This window comes from Thamnophis sirtalis, unplaced genomic scaffold (assembly GCF_051295495.1).
Source record: "Thamnophis sirtalis isolate CommonGarterSnake01/CBP01778 unplaced genomic scaffold, rThaSir2_p1.2 scaffold_11, whole genome shotgun sequence".
Taxonomy (NCBI): domain Eukaryota; kingdom Metazoa; phylum Chordata; class Lepidosauria; order Squamata; family Natricidae; genus Thamnophis; species Thamnophis sirtalis.
Window position 1 is genome coordinate 47,470,756 of NW_028261391.1, and position 17,364 is coordinate 47,488,119.

Sequence of the window (17,364 nt, forward strand, 5' to 3'; positions counted from 1 at the left end):
GTTGATTTCTGCAGAAGGGCGTGGCATACACAGTCTTTTTTATAATCAGGAGAGGATTTTAATGAGCATCAGCTGAGCGTAATCACCTCTTGTAATTATGCCATTGTTCTTGACGCTGAGTAGCCCTTCGACGGCGTGCATCCCGGAACAACTCACAGGTGTTTTCTGAATCACTCACTCTTGTCTCCTCCCCACTGATCAAAGGCTCAGTCGCCACCTAGTGGCCAACCAGTCTCTCCTCGCCCTGCTTGGAATCAGAACCCTGTCCAGGGTCCTCCACCTCCTCCAGGGCCGACTCATAAGACCCCTCACTGTCGGAGTCTGGCAGCAGCTTCAACGGCTCCTGCCGGGCCACAACACTTAACTAATCTCAAAGTGCCTAACCACTGGACTCTGCCTGTATTATAGAAACATTTGTATTAGGTCCATCTCACCATTACTGTTTAAATACCCAAAGTATACAGGACAATTTGGCACCTCCCTGCTGTTTGCAGATACTCACCCAACTACAACATCTAATGTTACCAGGTTCTTCCCAGCAGCACTTAAAATCTGTCAGATGATGAGCTATGCCATAAACTAATGAATATTTGGTTTATTTTCAAGAGTGATCTATACTATGACTTGGTTTTATATCTATTGTTTTATACTTTTTATACCTTTTAACTTCTTTTAAATTAGATTTCGATGTATCTTTTCTATATACATTTTTTAGCTTTTTAAAATTACTAATTGTATGCAACTTTCTTTATGCTAATAAAGATTTGATCTGATCTACACAGTAGGGTTTGTTTATGCCATTAAAGTTACTGTGAGTGCAGAAATGTGAATAAAAAACTCTCGTAGTGGCAGGGCATGCTGACTTCCTATATACAATTCATCAAGTAGAAATTATCGGTAGATATATACATAGACAATATTCCTTAGAGGGGCCAGATGGTATGTACCAGTATGCAGGAGCACGCTGAACCAGCTTTAGGAGATAGTTACTGAAGCCAATTAGATTCATTATCTCTCTTTTATTTCTAGAAACTGCTTATATTCTGCAGTCAAGCTCTCTTTATAGGTAGAATATTTCCTTTTCAAAATCAATCAAGTATATAAAATATATCATATTTCATTGTCATTAACTATATACCAAGAATGACCAATATAGTTGTTGGTATACGTTTATTGAAAATTCATTTTTTCTCTTTATTATTTAATATTTGTTATAAAATAATCATACTAATTAAAATTTAAACACTGCTTAGGTATTTCTACCACCATTTTTTAGATTTGCTAACTAAAATCTTACTGTTCCAGTTATGACCAAATAAAAGTCCAAACAGAAACCTCATGAAAATCAGTTCCTTGTCCTCTACAATGGACAATAAATACATAAAGTAAAAAAAAGTAGAATGTGGAAACAAACATATGTGCATTTTGTGAAACAGATGCTTATGCCTTTTAAAAATACATGATGGTCCCCTGTGTATATGTCCTCTCAACATATACAATTGTAGAAAGTTAAAAGGGTTTAAAATACTCCCAAACATTAAAGTACCCTTTGTCCAATGTATACAACGCAATGATTCATCTGCAAATACAGAATTACTTTTGTCTTTTACTGCAGCAGAATTTTCCATTTTCTGTGTAGTAAATAACAATTACCATAAAGTTGTGGGTAGAGGGTACTACCGGGTAATGACTTAACAATGATTACTGAATTAATCCAATTTATTAGAATTATACATCAAACAGAATGATGATTATCATACTGAACTAACGCCTGTAGCTGAAGTCAAACGCTATAAATTACAGACTAGGCAACAATTTAGTACATTATATTGTGCAAATCCAAACGCTGAATCAAAAGCAATCACACTTGCTATTGGGATGGATACTAAGTATTCTGCGGAGTAGAGAACCGATCAGGTTTTTTTTGTCTTTAGCTTTGGATTAAGTAATTCTGGGGCAAACGGTTAATACAAATATTTTAATTTTTTAAAATATACAAAGTATTTCCTGTATTGCGCAGATAATATAAAAAGCAAGCGGCTTTTTTTTCTGCATAAGAAAAACTAAAAAGAACTACCGTAAGATGAAATAAGGTAAGAGCAATCAACTTCTTTGCCAAAACCCGTTCGGGGCGCTTTTCTATGTTTTTGACCCCATTTTCTATCCGTAGGTGCGGTTCTCTAGCTTCCTCTGTGATTGTTAGCTACATGGCGGTAAGTCCGGCAGGGATGGCGGTGGATGTTCAGGCACGATTTGGGCATTCGGTGAAAGGATTGCTGACCGAAAAGGTTACCAACTGCGGGACGGATATAATCGCTCTCACTAAACAGGTGCTCAAGGGCTCCCGAAGCGCTGAGGTAAGTGAGACTACTACAACGGTTCCCCTCCAACTATTATTCAGTCGGTACAAGAGGATCGCGGTGTATGGTGGGATTTGTAGTCTCTGTGAACGCTTCGGCGGGCGGCCTTTTTAAGGAAAAACTGTAGTGCTAGAAAATTTAGGATTGACCTAGAGTCGCTTCGTTTCATGCGATAAAGATGGGTCAATTGATTCTTCTCCTTAAATGAACCGATGATTTTGACACGTTTATATGCTCAGTTACAGCCATCCGATATTATACTTAGCATCTTTATTTTAAAACTCAAAATAGTTCAGACCTTTTGCCTGTAATAACGAAGTTCATATACATAGTGGAAGTGCTCGGCTGCTGATTTAATCAAGCAAGGTAATAAGAAAGAACGGAGACTTAGGTTTTCTTCTTGAGTATCATTGGTATTGCTTTCTTAAGGTTAAAAGCCTATTTGTTTCTGCCCCAAAGACTCAGGTTTACCCTTTTGAGCAAACTAGCTGAAAAAAGTGGTAAATCCCACTGAGATCCTGTAGTACAAATTAAAATTGAATGGTGCTGGGTATGTGTTGCACAATTGCTGAAACTTGTCAGTAATTTCAGTAAGGAATCGCTAGGAAAGTTTGAATGTAAACATATCTTTATGCTTTTCCGATGTATACAGCTCCCGTCATCCTGTTTACATGATAAAGGTATTTGCGGGAATTACATGGTAATACATCTGAAGGACATCAGATTGAAGCTGGCTTGGTATGTCTTCCACCAGCCCTAAACTTCAATCCTTGATTCACAAACAAGTAATTTACAGATTGCTTACCCTTAGGATTTGTCTGCTGAACTAGCCCAATTGATGATCAAGACATTTGAGACGTCAATTTTAAAAAAAGTTTCTGTAAATCACTGTATATTAGCATAATTAATAATTACCATAAATATTGTACTATACCAAGAAGTTTCACTTATAGCAATAGCCCTTATATTTATATACCACTTCACAATGCTTTACAGCCCTCTCTAAGCAGTTTATAGAGTCAGCATATTGCTTTCAACCATCTGGGTCCTCATTTTACCGACCTCAGAAGGATGGAAGGCTCAGTCAATCTTGAGCTGGTGAGATTTGAACTGCCAAATTGCAGGCAGCTGGCAGGCAGCAATAGCCTGCAGTACATATCCACTTATATATCATTTATTATGAAGATTCTACATAATTTCAGAAAATCCTTTTGGTTCAGAATTTGTCCAGTAAGTTAGTGCTTCTGGATTAAATATGAGTTCATAAAGTTATAATTCCCAAATCTTATTATCTCCTGAAAGCTCACTATTAGCTGCATTGTCAACCTTGAATAATAGTGGAAGAACACTACCTTGGAGAACATAAAGTTCATATCTCTTCCAATGATTTTCATGTCTTTTAGTTCCTAGGACAAGCTGCCAGAAATATGGTGATGCAAGAGGGTGCCATTCTGCACTCTGAAGATGTAAGTATGGAATATAATACTTGTCTGATAATATTAAATACATACCTCTATAGAGTTGCAGGACATGTAGAAAAGGAAATATCAAGTTCAGGGTTGAAAATATTTTTTTTTAATTTATAAAGTTTTTTATTTTTTCATTTTCATAACATATATATACACATGTATACTATTACCAGTGGTGGGTTTGTTGGAACCTACTCTGTGGGTGTGGCCTGCTTTGTGGGAGTGGCTTGCCGGCTATGTGACCGGGTGGGAGTGACTTGCTGGCCATGTGACCAGGTGGGAGTGGCTTGCCGGCCATGTAACCAGGTGGGAGTGGCTTGCTGGCCATGTGACCGGGTGGGAGTGGCTTGCCGGCCATGTAACCAGGTGGGAGTGACTTGCCGGCCATGTGACCGGGTGGGAGTGGCCAGGATAATGTCAGCATTCCCAGTCAAGATAGAGGTATAAATTACACAGAAAAGAAAGAGGCATCCATACACCTGAATTTAACTTCAAAGCAGTGGCAACAACTTAAATTCATTAAATAATAATGTTTGTTAGGGCTATGCACTGTTTTTGAATATATAGGAATATAAAGCCCACAGCATCTACTTGGTACTTTTTAAAGCAGCGGCACCTTTTTCCTGGATTCATGAAATATCTACTTTAAAGAGTTGTGGGTGGGTACTATATTTACATTCTTGTATTCTCTTCAGTACTTTGTTTGGAACAGAATCCAAAGTACCATCAGTCCTAGCATTTGTACTAAAGCTAGGCAAGTTATTTTACAGGACTCTGAGCGCTCCTCCCGATCTGGTCAATGAAGCAGATGTTCCAAAGTATTCCCACAACTTTCCAATGCTTTGAAATCCCACCAAATGATTTATACAGGCCTATTTCATACTTTCTTCTATATGGCGATCAGGGTGGTTTTGCATATGGTTCACAGGTGGTCTATTTTCCAAGTACTTAGAGGGCCAAGAACTGTCTTTCCTAGATTGCAGTTTTAGCTTCCTTGAATGTTAACACACCTTCAGCCCATTCAAATATAGACTAGCTCTGATCCTGGAACCATATCACATGCTTTATATATTAATATCATATTCAATGTAATCATTATTGCTAAAAAAAACAGGCAGCAGTTAGAGTAGTTTGTAGCAAAACATGGGCAAGAAACAAGAAGTTGATTCACCACCACCACCCCTATTTTAGCTTGTTTCTGTCTTATCTAATATTTTCCTGCAATTCTTCCATAATCCAGACTACTAAAAAGAGTTCTACATAATGATACTTTTAAAATAAGTTTGATGTCCAACAGATTTCCTACTTATTAATATGAACAGGTTCTAGCCTGTTGCTTAAAAAAATAAATTCATACCACAATCTACAGGAAAATAAAGTCTGTAAATATAATTTCTTTTGTGCTACTACTAATACCCCTACACATATGCACCATACAAAAGGCTAGTAAGATTATTTGCAGAACAGTGTGCTCTCTCACACTTGCCTTTGTTGTTTAAACCACTTTGTAGAGTATAATATACAATATACTGTGTATGTAGAGGGGAAACTTCTTGGAATTTCGGGCTTGGAATTATGTGCACTAGAAACAATACCTATTTGTTTCAGAGTATTTTCAGATTGACAGGCTGTCATGTGCTGAACTACTTGTTGTTTGTTTTGTGTACACAAATCTAAAGTACAATCATTGCAACTATTAATTCTTTATACTGTTTATAATCTCTGAAATGTAAAAGAGATAAAACATAGGACTCGCCAGTGTGTCCCAACCACATTTCAGCTTCTGCAACTTCCCTCCGCCCTCAAAATCCAGGGCCAATAAGTTATATTCCAATCATACACAACAGAAACACCCCCCCCCCAACACACACACACACACACACACACACACACACACACACACACACACAGAGTTTAGATTTCTTTGAAGGATTTTTCAGCACCTGTCCCTGCATAAAGAAGCTCAAGGAAAGATAATCAATTTCTTATTGGATTTGGAAATACTCATAAGTAGCAAAAGTCCCCACTGCTTTCCAGTGTCTCAAAAGCTCATCATAAAGGTGAGTCCATCCTTCTGCTTCTCAGTGCAGAAATTCCTAATATGTTCCAGTAGATTTCAAAAACATCACTTGGAAGCAGAAACAGCCAATGTGGCCCCTCAAGAGTAGTCACTGCTGTATAAGGTTTCTTTAGTGCTGTGAGCTATGCAATTTAAAGTTTCTGCACACTGCAATCAAGCAATTTAAGCAGGAATATACCTCTGAGTAAACAGGTATTTTGCTTATGGCATTTGTACTTTATTACAACAAGCAAGCACTCACCCTCTAAATAAGTTAGACAGTCATAATATTAAAACTTGATAAGTGTTCTTAACAAGAAATTCACAATGGTAGCATCATAGATACATTCCAAAAATACTTATGATATTTGCACACAACCACCTGCTTTGCAGTTCTTGTCTTCTTAACTGATGGGAGAGTGAAACCCAATAAATATATCCCCAATAAAAAAGAATAGAATGTTGGAGTACTGAAAAACTCCGCCAAATGGGAAAATCCAAAGGAAAAAATATTGGACTTCCTGCTATGAAGTAACAATTTATATACAGTATGCACAATTCTTTTAGTTAAATTATTGCTGAACAATTTGTAATAGTTGCATCAAAGTATTATTCTATTTGCCACTACTACCCTCCTTCCTAGATGTTGTCTCCCCCCCCCTCAAGATTTAAGGGCATGTGAAACAGTTTTGATGAAAGTTGCATGATATGAAACTTCTCTTCTTTGAAATAATGTTTGGTTTTGATTCTCCAATGAATCAAAAGAAATGTTTCATGCTTCCTTGTTACACAGCATTTGCTTTAGCTTTCCATAGCTCTCCCCAAAACCAACCAAGGAAGATAAAACCACATTAGTAAGGGACCTCCACGCACAGCGCTTTTCTGAGCATGGGGAGACAGATGGCGCAAACTACCGTCTGTCTTCCCGTGCTCAGAAAAGCAATTCCGTTTAAGTCCTTTGCTGGCAGGCAGGTTCTAGGATGCTTGCCCGCCAGTAAGGGACCTCCCCGGACAGCACTTTTCTGAGCACGGGGAGATGGACAGGGCAGGCGTTCCAGAACTTCCGGGTCCACCGGTGGAACCTCCTCTCACTGGATCGGTAAATTTCACCATCCGGTTCTCCTGAGCCAGTGCGAACCGGCAGAAACCCACCACTGACTATTACATAGCCCAGTGTTTTTCAACCTTTTTGTGCAAAGGCACACTTTTTTCATGAAAAAAATCACGAGGCACACCACCATTAGAAAATGTTAAAATTTTTTAACTCTGTGCCTATATTGACTATATATAAAGTGTTTTTCCCACGGCACACCTTACACTATGTCACGGCACACTAGTGTGCCGCGGCACAGTGGTTGAAAAACACTGACATAGCCAACATCATATTGTATTATTACATGTTTACATCAATTTATCTTACCATCAACTCCCAAAAACAATTATTGGCTCTTCTGCTCTCCATACACCATATTTGTACTTTATCCATCACTTTCTTCTTCCTCTCTCCTCCCCCTCCCTACCTCCTTTCTTCCCTCTGTCATCCTGACCTTCTCTACTTCCCCTACCTCTCTCCTTCTCCTCTCTCCCCTTTCCACTCATCCTTTCTCTTCTCCTCTTCCTCCCCCTTGCCCTCTCTCCTATCCCTCTCCTCTTTCCTTACCTCTCTCCTCTACTTCCCACTCTTCATTACATTTACTTGGTATATTTCAGCTTCTGAGCAAGCTCCATTTGGTGTTGATGGTATTAATAATTCCTTTTCAATATAGATATTTAATTTTAGCATGCATCTTCCTCCTTTTTTAAAAAAATAGAACAAAAAAGTATACATATATTCATTGTGCTTTAAAAAAAACCTGCCTCCCTGCCCCAGCCTAATTTTGGCCGAGATGTAGACCTGCTAGCTATTCTCATCATTATCTTTATATAATTATACATCCTTACATGCCCCCAGTTTGTGGTTCTGTTTTTAAGTCTCAATAGTTTCCCATTGTAAATGTATTTCATGTATTTCATGACAATAGAAATTTTCCATTTTTCCATATCGTGGATTAAATTACCCTTAATTGTCTATAAATGGCAACCCTTACTGTTCAATGTTTATTACAATTCCCTTAATTTATTATATAGAATAACAAGCGGTAAACACCTCACTTTATTCAGTAGTTCTATATATGTCCATGCTCCATATATTTTAATCCATGCTTAATTGTCCTTCTATTGTCATATTCAATCAGTTCGCAACTCAGTTTAATTATCATGTATAAAAGTGAATCACAAACCTCTGCTTTACAACCTCCCCATATCAGTTTCATATTTGTCCATATTCCATATATTTTAACCTTTATTTATCTATCTTTCCATTATCATATTCAACCAGTTAGCAACTCCATCTTATTGTCATATTTAGGAATAAAGCCCTTATCCTTACTTTATATTTTCCCATGTAACAGTTTCTAGTTGTCTGATTTTTTCCTAGTAAGTCTTTTGTCCCACTTCTCTGTTACTGTTTTCTCCCTTTTCTTTGTTTTGACACATCCACACTCTTCAGTTTTTTCCAGACAATCGTCAAAAGGATATTTTATATTTCTCTTTGTTGGGGCATAATCGCCTACTTCAATTTTCCTTATGCCACTAACAACCTCCAAAACCTCTTTTGTCTGCCTTTTATTCCCGTTTGTTGGGACACCTCCCCCTTTTACAATTTTCTCTATACCACTGCCAAGATCAGTGGAGATTTTTGTCTGCTTTTTATTTCCCTCCATTTTTACCCGTTCATTGTCTTGCCCCCCCGCCTTCTTTGTCTTCTTCTTTAGATATCTTCTTCTCTGGGTTCAGAATTCTATTTAGGCTTGATTTTAATTATTTTAATGATTTATGCATATTTTTTATAGTTTCACGTAGTTCTTCAAATTCCCAGCTTTCCATGATGTCCAGTTCCAAAGTTACAGTTAGTTATACAGTTCTTATTTCAGAGTTCTGATACACCTTAAACTTATCTGCTTCAGCTGCTGTGTGGAAGAGCGATGGGAGCCATCTTGGTCTTTTGTTCTTCCTTAATGTCCAGTTCCAAAATTGCAGTTAGTTATACAAGTCTTATTTTGAGGTTCTGATCCACCTTACATTTAGTTAATTCAACTACTGTGAAACCGGAAGAGAAGCCGGGGCCATCTTAAAAAGGAAAAAAAAGGGAAGAAAGAAAAAAAACCTTCATATTTCCCAGTTCTTGACTCTGTTATTATTCTTTCCCTTGCCACCTTCCACCTCTGGTCGATTATAGCTGCTCAAAATATATCACTTAGAACAAACTTGCAAACAGCCAGATTCGAGTATGTTTCTCTTTGCCTCCTGCTTTTCCAAATTCTGATTTATGGCAGTTGGTTAATTAAAACTTCCCGCACAGTCAAGGTTAGGTTATCAGTTATCAGTGAGATAACTGAGCTTTTTTCTTGATTTTTTGGAGTTGCTTAAGATATATTAGTTGAAAGGAGTTCAAATGAAGTAAATCCTTCGGAATGTTTGATTTCTATTTCAAATCCAGATTTAGAGTTTGTATTTGAGTGGGTTTGTCACTTCTTGGCTTTCTCCCTTTCTGTCCGAATTTGTTTCAAACAAATTCAGACTTTTTTTTGAGTGCTAGTGTTTCAACCCTCCATTTTCCTTTTCTTTCTTGCTTTCTTTTTGAAAAAATCCCAATCTGACCATCAATATTATTTATGATTTCAAATTTCTTTGTCTTTTCCAGGTTTGATTTATGGCTGTGGGTTAGATAAATTTTCTTACCAGTCTTTCATCTCTTTCTCACCCTCCTGTTCATTTGCTTTGACTGGAAATCAAGGTGCCAAGGTGGCGCAGTGGTTAAATGCAGCACTGCAGGCTACTCCAGCTGACTGCAGTTCTGCAGTTCGGCTGTTCAAATCTCACCGGCTCAGGGTTGACTCAGCCTTCCATCCTTCCGAGGTGGGTAAAATGAGGACCCAGATTGTTGTTGGGGGCAATATGCTGACTCTGTAAACCGCTTAGAGAGGGCTGAAAGCCCTATGAAGCGGTATATAAGTCTAACTGCTGCTATTATAAATCAGTATCTTGTCAGCCATGTTGCAGGCTGCCGCCTCCACTCCGATTCAAGGGCAAATCTCTGACCTTTGAGGGACTTGTTGCCTCCCCCTGGGTCTGATGAGATGCTGCCCCTTCTTCGCTCCCCCTCCAGGGGGGTTCTGATCCAAAAAAGGATCCTCAGAGTTGGTTTGTCAGACAGGGTTCATGTGAGGCTTTTTAGAGCTCACATCTCTCACATCTGTCCAGCTGGAGAACTTCCTATCGAATGAAAATGAAAAGATTTTTATGTTGTGCATAATACTAGTTAGTCATTTTAATAAATAAAGTTAGGAGAAATCATTATGACACAAAACATATGCATTTCCACACATATGCAAGTAGATCAAGATGGAAATAGTTTTTGCTAAGGGAGCATTTGAATGAAATTATTTTTGAGCCAGCATAGGGATCTAAATATCCCAAAACAGGAGGGTAAAAATGAATATTGCCAAACAGAAACACTCATTTGCGAGAAAGTAAAGCAGTAGCACAACTTTCTACTCCTTTCTCTTGTGCAGAAATTCTTAACCTGACGTCCATGGGTAGATTTCAGAGGCCTTGGGAACTTGGATGGGAAAAAATCCTTTATTTTCACATATATTATGTTATGATTTTGCTGTTGTTTAAAAAAAATATTTTGATAACTAATATGTTTTTTTTGTAATGCAGCCTATATCCATGTATTAAATTGTGTGCATTTAAATATATTTTCCTAAAAGTGTCTGGAGGTTTCTCCAGAGTCTAAAAGGGGTCCATGCTGCCTGTGTGCGCATGCGCGCACAAACAAACATGAATCCTATCTAGTATATCAAATCTCTCTGCCATCTACACCTAATTTTGCTTTGTGTTTTTTTTTCCTGGGCTGCAGGACATACCATATTTTTCAGAGTATAAGATGCACCAGAGTATAAGACATACAAGATTTTGAAGAGGCAAATTTTTAAAAAAAGTTTTTGCACTCTGCAGACCTCCCAAAAACAGCCCGTTTTTCACGAAAACGGGCCCGTTTTTTTCTTCAAAAAGGGGACATTAATAGCCTTTAGGAGGTTTGTAGAGTACTCCTGGGGGGGTCGAGGGGGGGCAAAAATGAGCAAAAAATGCCCCGGATTTTATTTTAAAAAGGGCATGCATAACCTTTAGGAGGCTTATAGAGTGCTCCTGGGGGCTGGGGGGGCAATATTGAGCAAAATATGACCCATTTTTTGCTCATTTCTGCCCTCCTCAGCCCCCAGGAGCACTCTACAAGGCTCGTAAAGGCTATGCACTGCCATTTTGGTGAAGGGGGCAGGGTTTGGGGAGGCAAAAAATGCTGTATTCAATGTATAAGATACATCCAGATTTTCAGCCTCTTTTTTGAGGGAAAAAGGTGCGTCTTATACTCCAAAAAATACGGTACATAAAAAATGTACTGGATTTCAGCAACACCTTTTCCTAGATTTATGTAGGTTCAGGCATTGTTACAAATATTATACTTGAGATTTACTGTGCTACACCTTTGAAATTAAAAGATCTGTTTTGAAAAAATAAGCAGCATGGACTAGAAACTTGGGCAACATTGGAATAAGTATCTGTGGACACATTGGTATTCCTGGATACCATATTGGACTCTCAGAGCACATTTTCGGGCTTCAGCCTAATGAGGCCTTTTCCAATTTGATGTATTCTGATCGGTTTGGATTCTTAACTCTCATAATTCCCTACTATTGTGACCTTTGCCTTAGGAATATGGGGATTGTAGTCTAGCACAGTAGAAGGACATCAGACTACGGAAGACTAATTTGGAATAATGCCTAGCTTTACATATTTCAAACAGTTTATTTAGCTTTTCTCTGTTTTTTCCAAGGAGAGTCTTTATCACTAACCAAAATCTCTACATTATTCATTTTATAGTGTTAAATTGTAGTGTACAAATGGTGGTAGTTACCCAGATTGATTGTTGTCTATATTGCTAATCCTGCTAGTGGAATAAAACAATTTTGTGTAAGAGTTTAATTAATTTACCATCATCATCTTGTATAGAAAAAGTAAAAGCTTGTGAAAGCAGTTATTTTAAAATTAGAGATTTATCAAAACACCATGTTTTTTTTCAAAACAGCAAATTCTATGAGAGCTAGAAGAACCTAGTATGTGATTATTTCTCATTATCATGTAATGCCAAATGTTGATTGCATTGATAACTTAATCGAGGGAAAAAGCATGTACTTCATATCTATCTCTTTGCAGAGTTTAAGAAAAATGGCTATTATAACTACTCACCTGCAGTACCAGTAAGTATACACACTGCACATACTATATTTGATGGGATTTCTAGTCCCTAGAAATATATACAACCCCCCCTCTGGTAGCATATTTTCAAATTTAAATGTTTTATTAAAGGGCACAAGCCTTCATGAAGATTTTCTCATTTTAGTCAGATACATTGTTAGTCTGAAAAGATGCTAATAGACTCCTCCTTATTATTGATTATTATAGAGTAATGTAGCTCTCCTCCTACAACTAAGATACAACTGAGAATGGTATAGAATAAGTTTTGCAGGGTGGTGGTTAGTAATCAGCATTTTATATTTTTAATGTCAGTGTTATTGCATCATTTCAGGGAAGAAGTAAAGCATTACAGAAGCAAATGATCCTTAAAATCTATGCAGAATAGGAGGATTTTGCCCTGATTTTTGGAAAATCGTGTTTTTAGGAATATTCCTGTTTTGTCCTTTACCCTCCCAAACTGGGGGGAAATCATGGAATCTACACACAGATATTAGGGTGCCATATGTATGCAATGACTTACCTGGTAAAGATTATCTGGGATGTGCTGGGAAACTCCAGCTTCCAGTTCTAATCTTAGTCAGATGGGTGGCTCTATGAATTGTTTCACAGAGAAATACATTCAAATAAATGAATAAGGCCTATCCCTCAGGAATATGGCAGCTAGAAGCAAGTTTTTCTCCTCATAGTTGATTTGCACAGGAAGCCTCTTTTTCCAGGTAATGAAAAAAATCTCACACTCTGTCTTCTGGATGTAAAGCATAGCATTCCTCTGTACTTAAGAGGAATTGTCTTTGCTTGTTTACGAACAGAAAAAAGGGCAGGATTTGGTTCAAAGGCCAGAGGTTTGGAATGCAATGAATGTATCCCTTTCCAAGGCCCCACTACTTACTTTTGTAGGGTAGGGCAATCCAATGCAACTTTGGGGCTATATTAAGTTCCCTAACACTGGAACGCTTTGCCCAAGATACAAGCATTCTTGGATACCAACCCAAAGGATAGAAAATAATTAAGGAACTCTTAATGGGCAACAAAAAATTTGCTGCCTTCAGTTGTCCACTTCACAACACAGATTTATTTGCATCATTACAAACAATCTAAATATGTCAGTTATTTCTAGAGATAACAGTAAAGTCAGAAACCTGTTTGATTTCCATGGATCCTCAGCAATAAATCAGCACTCTTTTTATCAATTCAAAATTCATTTCAACTCACATTGTGTTTTTCTCCCCTTTAGGCAAGAAGCTATTCAAAAAAAGTAAGTACACTGTTTCTATTTGATTGGGAGGTTATCTATTTCAGAATTCTTTATTACTGTTTTTTCAAAATTTGCTTGCATCCACTTTGTGTGGATGTTTTTTAAATTGCAAATTCAATAGAATTTGCATTATGGTGCCTCTTTACAGAGCTGGATTAATTAGCACTTTATGTATTATTAAATACTAAATATTAATATTCAATATTAATATTCACAACAATGATTTAATGCTACACTAAATACCTTGCTTTTAGAACATATATTAAAATGTGTGTGTGTGTGAATCATCAGTGAATCTCAGGTGATTTTTATGGTGAGAAGATTTAGCAGTTGAGTAAATCAGATCTGGAATTGTTCTGCCTTTTTGGGGGAGGGGGTTTCCTTCTGATTTTTACTAGAGATTCTTTATTATTGAAGCTTGCAATCTGGAATAAGTATAGTAGTGAAGAAGCTCTATTGGACACAATAGCATTTACCTCGTAAGTAAATATGTATATGATTGCATTGGAAAGATACTTTGTATAAGGACTAGATCAAATTCATTCCACCAGTAAGCATCCCTTTTATGACTTTTAATTGTACTTAATCTTAGTTTCCTTGTCTTTTCCTCCCATTCTATCAGAAAAATGTGAACTGCAAATTATACCGTATGTACTCAAAAGATTGTATATGTAGTATGTAAGTCTAATAGTTTAGATATTATAGGTAATATTTTGTTTGTATTCATTCACATTTATTAAATTTATTTGCCTCCCTCCTGCCAAGGCCACATTTCTTGCTATAAGTGAATTGTAAGCTTTTAACCTTAATCAGTGCTATATTATATATTGAAACAGTAATGTTTGTTACACATAAAAATAAAATGTGTCCCATTATTCCAGTCTATTTACCCTTATATTACATAATTTGGGAAGAGGAGTTGGAGTTCAGTGGATAAAAACAGCACATGCCCCCTTATTTTATTCTGAAACACCTTTATGTTGTGGAAGTCTTTTTTCTCAGGAATTATATTTAAATATCCATGTCCACTTATTAAACTCTTCTTTTTTAAAAAAATATTTTCTTTTCTTTTCATAACACACACTCACATGTATACTATACATAGCCCATATCATATAGTATTAAATAATAATTACATCAGTTCCTCTTGTCAACAATGCCCCCCAAAATAGGAACCCATTATAGCTCTTCTGCTCTCCATACACCTCTTTCTTCTACCACCCTCCAACTTTCTATCTTCCTTCCATCATCCCCCTCTACTCTACTTCCCCTCCCGCTCTACCACTCCTCTCTCCACAATCCACTCCCCCCCATCCTTCTCATCTTCCCCCCCCCTCTCTCCCATCCCTCTCTGCCCATCTTTCTTCTTTCCCACTCCTCCTCTCCTTGGTGTATTTCTGCTACATGTCAATATACTTAGCTTATCCTATTTTTAAAGAAAAAGTAATAATAGTAATAGTATTATTAAACTCTTCTACAGTGTTGAACAATCTTCAAATTTGCGGGATCAGCTGAGCCATCTGTTGAAATGAAGAGAAGAGTTTGTAAGAGGTAACAAACAGCTGGAAAAGAGTGGAAGAAAATACACAGTGGGGGTTTATGGAATACCTTTCCCTGTTCTATAGATGCACTATAAGACTGAGTCAAAAGTCATCTCCTAGATGTAATGCCACAACGTTTGTGCTTTGTTCTGTAAGATTTTGATCTGGAAATGTGGACAATTTTAAAATTACAAATGTTACCTTTATAAGAGGGTCGGTACATCGGTGTATTAAATTACAGTTTCTCTGTGTTGATGCCTGTTTCTCTTTAGCAGCCCTGATTTCTTTAAGAATTAACTTCATTCTAAATAATCAAATACATCTTGTTCTGGTTCTGAGTACTTCAGTGGGTGAATTTTTCCTTTTTTCAGGCTGTTTGAAAACTCTTATAGTGTAAATGCTTTTCATAGTATAGAAGAACACTGCTCATAAAAATCATACAGATAGTCTTCCACTTATAATTGTTCAATTAATAATAATTCAAAACTACAATGTCCTTGGAAAAAGTTACTTAAGATGTGTATGTACTTGCACTTACGACCATTGCACCACCTCATGGTCACGACTGCAATTCCAGCATTTGGCAACTGGCTTGTAGATCAGCATTCTACATGATCATAAGTTGCAACCTTTTTTGTTGCTTTTTGACAAAAATTGCCCATTGGGAAAGCTGGATTTGCTTAATAACTAATTTGTTTACCATACATTTCTTTGTAGAATGGGTCTGACTGAACTTATGACCACAACCATTTATGATAGAAGTTCTGGTTCCAATTTTGGTTGTAAGTCGACAACTATCTGTACGGGTGTAGTTGAAATTCCCATATTTATTATTTATATCTCTAATATTGGCTGGATTTATACTGGTCATGATGGCTTTGTCAACTGTCCTTGTGGGTAATTCACAAGCTATTTAAAGCCTAGTATAATGTGGAAAATTAGCCATTCTGTTGAGAAGGATAACTCTCAGGGCATACTACCTCTCATGAGTAAAATGTCCACTAATATAGAAAACGTTTAATCCTATCCTATACAGTGCTGCTGCGAGAATTATTTTGTATGTGATTTCTATGTGTGTATAATTTTTTGCTTTAATAATTCCATCATTTCTAAGAGGCCAGAATGATGGAGGAAAGTGGTGCTATTTAACAATTGTACTTCCTAAGTATTCTTCCTTTCTGTTCTGCAAAATCTGTTCACTGACATTCTGAGGAACTCAGAGTGAATATCTAACTTCAAGGATAGTACATGTTTTCAAGGTCTGGACTCTGTTTCTTCCACTCTTATCTTAAGTTAATGAGAACACAGCCTGCCTAAGTAGAAATCTGGGAGTTTACTTACTTAGATTTGCTTTAAATTCCTAATTTAAGCAAGTTTCTTTTTAAAAAAGCTTGCATACCTTGTTCTGTAACAATGCTTACATTTAGACTATAATCTTGTACATAATAATAAATATATACACATAATGGGATTTATTTTAAAGTAAACATTAACAGAATTCTGTTATTTTCCCCTATTTCTTGTTGCATAATCTATAATGTGAATATAAACTGTGATGAAACAAATCTATTGCATGTATAATTTATTTGCAAAAAAGGGCTAGGTTATATATATTTCCTTATGGCGATACATCTGCTGTCAGGTTTTGCCTTTAGAAACATTCCTTCATTTTCATTGCTGCTATGCTTCTTTAATTCACCATGGTGTCATTACGCTTCTCTATTTAACTAGTAATCTGCTAGTAGTTGATTTGATTTTGGAGAGTCTTGGAGATACTCCATGTTTGCAATAGTGGGCCATTTTAAAAGCAACTAAAAGCAGAGCTACAGTTATAATATGCATTCAAAATATATTCATTATGTCAATTCATTAACTAGTAATGTTTTTCATAATGCCCTTTTAAAAAGTACTCCTGATTTCCTTATAAAATTGCAAACTTTTTGTTTATATAAAGGAATTACATAATAACAAATGATTTCATTATAATATTAAAATTATATTATCTGATCATTATTGGTAATGCTGGTTTTCATAAACAGTAATAATTGGAGTAACTGACATGTTATTTTTAATAATATTCTATGCATATTTAAGTTTTGATAGATATTGTAATAAATTAAAGTTCAAATAAAATATTCAAAATAAAGTGTAATATATAAAACACATTTACATTATACTTCACTAAAGTAAATGGAATGTGGCTAGGTAGATGTAGAATGTATAAAATGTATGTAGGATTGAATAGGAGGCGCTTAAACTTTGATTGTGAAAAAGCTAAGTTAAATCAGTAAGGAATATTTGCGCAAGGAGGAGGAAATTC

General features: G+C 36.5%; 1 protein-coding gene across 2 annotated transcripts; it reads left to right on the forward strand.

Moving 5' to 3' along the window:
* The first annotated feature begins 1,577 nt into the window (after window positions 1-1,577).
* Window positions 1,578-17,153, forward strand: BORCS7 (BLOC-1 related complex subunit 7). Of its 2 annotated transcripts, XM_087725763.1 has the most exons (6): window positions 1,578-2,093; window positions 2,171-2,357; window positions 3,764-3,826; window positions 12,207-12,250; window positions 13,483-13,503; window positions 14,984-17,153. In XM_087725763.1, the coding sequence occupies exons 2-6, from the start codon at window positions 2,208-2,210 to the stop codon at window positions 15,033-15,035; spliced, it is 330 nt and encodes a 109-aa protein (XP_087581889.1). In that variant the 5' UTR covers window positions 1,578-2,093; window positions 2,171-2,207; the 3' UTR covers window positions 15,036-17,153. The 2 variants fall into 2 exon arrangements, with proteins under 2 accessions (XP_087581889.1, XP_013912170.2); XM_014056695.2 differs by having other exon boundaries at window positions 2,041-2,357.
* The last annotated feature ends 211 nt before the right edge of the window (window positions 17,154-17,364 follow it).